We start from the raw sequence: 6,614 nt of genomic DNA on the forward strand, positions 1-6,614 counted from the left end.
ATAGGCAAAAGTATGCATTATTACGTTGGAATGTACTAAGTTGAGGGCATGACATGCAACGTAAATTATGGGATGCGATGATAAGATGAGATAATTAAAGTCATGAGAAAATCATAGTGACCAAAGCATTTGAAAAGCATAATTTAGATCATAAAAATACATACAAAACCATACATATGTGGGATAGGAATGATAACCAACAATATGACCATGCGAGCTATAACATGTAATCCCGATGTTACCCCTACACTAGAAAAAAAGGGGAATCTACTTGCTAAGGTAGACTCTACCCAACTAGGCGGGTCATACATACGCTATATGTGGATCCAATAGCTAGGAGATGAAGGCAACCTATGGTGGCACGTAGTTATGCAACAAGAGACTTTATATAAGGAACCTATATTTCGAGCCCCCACCGTAAGTACACATTTGATGCTAAGTCAAATCTCACAAAATACATATATAACATAAAAATAGTAATAAACATATATCATAGTCATGATCATAGGTTTTAAATCATAGAGTAGCTCATTTTCATAACATAAGTGAAATGCGAGTATTGTCCTTCCACATTACAAATCATAAATACATAGATATAATTTGTACTTGGAAATTCATGATCATAGCTTATACTTGAAATTAGGGTAAGACGTGAATGCATGATCAATTGATTTGAAAATCATGAAATTGACTTGAAAACATGCATGATCATATATTTTTTATCAACCCATACATAATTTATAAAGATAATATCATTCGTAAGTATAATTGAAAATACCCATACTTTACATTATGAATCCTAGAGATCAATATAGAAAAATTCATGGAAAAACACTTCAATTAAATGCAATAACCATTAATTTATATTAAAATAGACTCATAATCATAATTTGAATCTTAATTCATGCAATTGGAATAGAGATCATAAAATCTATAAAATACCATACTTTAATTTGATAAAAAAAATTGAGAATTTTATTGGGCTTCATGAATGAAAGAATCTATGAATCAATACCCACATACCTTAAGTAAGAAAACCAAATAATTTGGAAGAACTTGAAAGTTTTGATGGAGAGCTTGAGTGAATTTACTTGAAATCTTCAATGAAGTCCTTGAGAGTCTTTTGTAGAGAGAGAAATATTTGAGTAGGGGAATTGTAGAAGAATGAATAGAATTGGAGGTTTAGGTTAATTTATAGAGTTGGATTAGGTCCTAAAAACATCTCGGTTCAGTAACTAAAAATTAGAAAAAAGTCTAAAGTGCCCTTACTTAAAATTGAATTCGGACGAAAACCATCGCCCAGGTCCGCAACTCGGAGGTGTTCCCTGATAGGCCAATTTTGAGCGAATGAGATTTTGGCCAGATTTTGACTCGAGGAAAAATTGCACTGAATGGGAGCAAGTCCGCGACGCGAATAGGTACAAGTGTAACAAGTCTATTTGTCTGAGAATTGGTATGTATCAGATAAGTTCTTTGGATTTGCTGTATGTTTCTTGGGCAAATTAATTGACATCACAACTCACTTGATTCCCTTATCCAAGCATTCTGATTAGACTGGTATTATTGGGATGTCGCCGATGACCTAGGAATTTTCCTTATCCAATCATTCCAAATATAGTAGTATTAATTCTTTTTTGGTACCTCTTGCTGGCTTATGAGATGCATCTAATGCAAATGGAAAAACATCAAATGACTATGGCTCATTAGGTTATTTTCCACTGGAGAAATGAAGAAGTTTGGAGTTCTTTTTTCGTATAAAGATGAACCTGAGCTTCCCATTGGGATAAGGAGGAGCAGTAATGAACATCATGAAAAGGCCAGTTGCTCCTCTTCTAAGAAACAAAGGTCACAAGTACAAGTGCCAGTTGCAGCTCTTTCCCACTTGATTATTGACTATTTTTTATTTTAAAAGATGATAATTTATTGGTATAGTTTCAATTATAATTTTGTTCCATCACAACATGATTTTTTTTTTCAATTTGACTCTAAAGAACTTTAAAAAATGTATTATAAGAAAATACAACTATAGAATTAATGCACAAATTATATGCTCATCGTCCAACAAATGATGCATAATTTTCCTTTTCGTTAATAGACCTATATTTACTGTATTAAAATAACTTCTAAAACTGATTTTAATTCCAAAATTGTCATTTTTTACCCATTCAGGCTCAACCAAACTAAAAATATTTCAACCCCTCTTTTATTCAGTCTTCACCTGTGGTCCTAATGATGATCTTGTTTAGTTGAACAAGCATGACCAAATAGAAGAGAGATTTTTTTTTCATCTGAGTCTGATCGGGTCGAGTACGGGAATACTAAGTGGTTAAGTTAATTTGGTAAAGTCAATGGCATTTTTGTAATATAAAAAACACTTTTGTATTGTTTTAATTCAAAATGTATGTTTGTTAATGGAAAAGGTAAATATGCACCATTTAGATATCAAAGGTATATATGTACCACTTTTTAATGAGGGTATATCTTCTCTAAAATGCAAAATTGAGGGATATACTTGCCCCTTTTTCTTAGAATTAATTGGACGTAGTATCTCTTTTTAGTGACATATTTCTTGAGAAAGACCACCTAACTAATATTGTACCTTAAAACTCTTTAATGATAATAGCTCATTAAGAACCGTAGTATTGGGAGGAGTGAGAAAATAGTCATATTGACATACAGATATTATATAGACATTTGAAGTTACTAGTTTTGAAAACGTGCGTTGCACGTTTGTCCCCTATAACTATATTAAATTTGTATAGTGGGTGAAAGAGTTATTATTCTTTTCAAAAAGAAATAACTCAAACTCAATAAGTTAACTAAAATACATCCTCAAAAAGCAATTCAAAAAAGATGAAGACACTCAACCAATATCAAGGAGAATTCTTCTTGCCTTTATATTACAGATCTTGAAATGAAAAATATTATAAAGTTTCTTTCATCATTTTCTCCTATAAATTCAAAGTGCTTAAATAGAGAAATGTACTAATATTTTTCTAGTTATCTTGCACCACAAATAATGTTGTGGTCCGATAATGTAGTAGATTAAAAACAATAAGTTACGTATTGAAAATGGATAGTTTAAAGAAATTTTTTAGTAAAATCAGATAAATATTATTAACACATGTGGGTGAGGCTTATAAAAATAAACTCTAAAGAAAAAAGTACAAGTTCAAAATAATAATGCAAGGATATATTATTTTAGTAATTAGTTATTCAAAATTATTTGGTATCTTTGAAAGAAGAGTACAAAAAGAGTTCTTAATTTATAATTGAATACCATATGTCGAGAATTATACTTTACATACTTTACAGACATATGATATATCATAAAAATGCCAATGGAGTTCGACCAATCCTATAAACTCATATAATCAAATTTTATTAGTTTTTTTTTTATGAATGTTGCAATATTGCCAATTGAATAGGTGGAAATTGTGATTGTCACAATGATCTTCTCCATCATGCTTGTTTTGAGTGCGATAAAAAAATACACAAAAATAACAACAACCCAGTGAAATCCCACAACGTGGGGTCTGGGGAGGGTAAAGTGTACGCAGACTTTACTCTTACCAATGTAGGAAGGCTGTTTCCCAGAGACCCTCGGCTCAAAAGAAGCATAAAAAGAGGTCAGATAAGGCTAAAAAGTTCAAAGCGTTATGGGAAAGCAAATAATAAATAACGCAAATAACGAAAGCGACACAGATAAAATAGAGTAATCAAAGTACAAAAAGTAATAGAAAGATAATAACAGAAGTCAGAGCACAAGAAATTATAGTGCGCTAATGCGCCTACTAATACAGAAGAATAACGAGACTTTGTACTAGCCTTCTACCCTAATATGAGTCCTCCACACTCTCCTATCTAAGATCATGTCCTCGGTAAGCTGATTAAAAAATAAACAAAAGAAAGGAAAACCAAAATTTTAAAAGTTGAAAAATTGTAATGACCCTGAAGGTCATTTTTAGTAATTTTTGCAAATTGACCATTTCCCAATAGTTGCATCGAGTCGTATTTGATCGATATCCGATGTCAGTTTCATGAAATTTCTTGAGATTTTTGATAAACTTTGAGTTTTAAAGGGTTAAGTGGCTTAAAAGTGGTATTTGAAGTCATACGGAGTTTCGGGTCTCAGAATGGAATTTCATCGATTTCATCAGTTCCAAAATGTTGTATTTGGTCTTGGAGAGTTGACAGAATTAGATTCGGGGTTATATCGTGGAATTGAGACGTTGAGTTGGAAATCTTTGAGTTTTTGGCCATAGAGTTGGCTTTGATCAACATTTGGTGATCAGATCCTTGGAATATAATTTCAAAAACTCTGTTGGATTTGGGAGATGATTTTAGGACTAGAAAGAGTTCCTGTGTATTTTTCGGAAGCTCCGAGGCCATTTTGGTCTTTTAAGGCATTTAGTTGTGACTTTTTGAATTTCAGGCCAAGAAGATCTCGAATTCAAATTCTGATGGTTCCATTGAGTCCGGAATGTCAAAATCAGTATGATAGCATATATGATTTGTGTGACTGAGATTTCAAACGAATCCTGAGGGTCATTTCGGGTCTTTTAAGACGATGAAATTTAAGCATTTTTTGATTTTTTGGTGCAGGGTCCTCTTTAGCGAATCTCCGCTTTAGCGAGGACCCATCGCTTTAGTGAAGGGGGTCACTTAAGCGGGGCTCGGGAAAGCAAACTAGGTTTGCAAAAGCGAACCTCGGCTTTACCGATCCTGTGTCGCTTTAGCGGCACCTGAGGGGGGTTAGTTGGGGTAATTATTTTAACTTGTATCCTTCATAACCCAATGATTATTCCTTGATTATGACATCAGATCAGTGATTTTAATTTCAAAAATTTGGGATTTTGTTCAAGAACTTGAGATTTGGAAAAATTGTGATTTCAAATTGGTTTTCACCAATAGATTCCTAATATTTCGAAGAACATTTTCATCCAAAAAAATTCTAGATTTAGACCCTTCTTCGGAAACGGATTTTTGAGCCGTTTTGACCCCTTTTCCCGAATTTTGCATTTTTTGGTGTCGTTGGACCCTGTTTTTTTATTGTGAATCATTATTTGACTAGATTGTGCCGATTCAAAGTATATTCGGAAGGGGAAAGCTCATGTTGATTGATTGATCGTGATTTGGCTAAGGCAAGTAGACTCCTAAAACTCCGTGAATTTTATAAAATCCTGAATTTTTCCTTTGTTGTGTGTATTGGGGAGTAACGGGGATGAGATTACGAATTGAATTATAATATGAATTAATCTAAATTGATTGACGGGGTAAATAAAAGATAATATGTGCTAATGTAATGATTCAAGCATGTCGATCTTGATATCTATGTGTATTTGATGAAATACTTTTATAGCATGATTATGATTGCAGATTGTTTGAGTTGATATATCCCTCATTACTTGTGTGAGTATGCTGATTGCATTGGTTCTAGGCTTATACTCATTGGAAGTGTTGAATCTCAGTTACTGCAATTTAATCGATGGAGGACTTCCGAAAGACATTGGATGCTTATCCACTTTGAAAGAGCTGTATCTCAAGGGAAATAATTTTGAGCATTTGCCTCGAAGCATAGCCCAACTTGATTCTCTTCGATCCTTGGACTTATCAGATTGCACAAGGCTTACACAGCTACCAGAATTTCCACAGCAATTAGATAAAATATTCGCAGATTGGAGAAATGATTCAATCTGTAATTCATTGTTTCAGAATATCTCATCATTGCAGCATGACATCTCTACTTCAGATTCCTTCTCACCTAGAGTGTTTACCATTGAGCATGGTGAGAACAAGATTCCTAGTTGGTTCCACCATCGGGGAGCAGGTACAAGTGTATCAGTCAATTTGCCTGAAAATTGTTATGTATGTGATAACGTCTTGAGATTTGCTATATGTTACTCTGGTAACATAATTGACACCACAACTCACTTGATTCCCCTATGTCATGAAGGGATGTCGAGGATGACCCAGAAACTCTCCTTATCCAACCATTTAGAAGAATTTCCAGAATCTACTATGCATTTTTTCTTGGTACCTTTTACTGGCTTGTGGGATACATCTAAGGCAAATGGTAAAACATGAAATGACTATGGGCTTATTAGGTTGTCTTTTTCTGGAATATGGAAGGTGCTTGGATTTCGTTTATTGTATGAAAATGAGCCAGGGCTTGAAGCAAGTTTATCCTCTTGTAATGATGAACAACATGACTCCGCGACCAGAATCTGTCGAATACTCTGATAACATTAGAAACAAAGGTCACATTATATTCTAATCTTGTGTTCTCTTTTTAATTTAAATAATTCTTTCCTTCTGTTAGCTACAAAGTCAATTCTTTCAAAACCAATAATTTTTTCCTCTCAATTCATGCGTTGTTTTACCTTTTTGTTTTCTTTCTTCTTTCCCTTATTGCCAGGAGCTCATTAATGGGTGATGTACATATCAACAAATGAGTTTTTTCTCTGCTTGTGCTGAGCCATGATTAACCATGGTGAGTTAAAAGATTTCAGATGCTATAAAGTTACTCTGCCATTTGGAAAAAGATTTCAAATGAGTTTGGTCTATTCAGAAAAATGAATACTCTTGATACAATTTCTTTTGTCACAAGCTCA

The 6,614-nt window shown here is 33.4% G+C and overlaps 1 protein-coding gene across 1 annotated transcript; it reads left to right on the forward strand.

Moving 5' to 3' along the window:
* Positions 1 to 5,418: 5,418 nt before the first annotated feature.
* Positions 5,419 to 6,087, forward strand: LOC129891953 (TMV resistance protein N-like). The gene has a single exon (XM_055967460.1). The coding sequence runs from the start codon at positions 5,419 to 5,421 to the stop codon at positions 6,085 to 6,087; it is 669 nt and encodes a 222-aa protein (XP_055823435.1).
* Positions 6,088 to 6,614: the final 527 nt, after the last annotated feature.

This window comes from Solanum dulcamara, chromosome 1 (assembly GCF_947179165.1).
Source record: "Solanum dulcamara chromosome 1, daSolDulc1.2, whole genome shotgun sequence".
In the NCBI taxonomy this organism is placed as follows: Eukaryota; Viridiplantae; Streptophyta; class Magnoliopsida; order Solanales; family Solanaceae; genus Solanum; species Solanum dulcamara.

What these genes read in the sequence shown, in the direction of transcription:
- LOC129891953 (XM_055967460.1), top strand. Translation starts at nt 5,419, where the DNA reads ATGCTGATTGCATTGGTTCTAGGCTTATACTCATTGGAAGTGTTGAAT.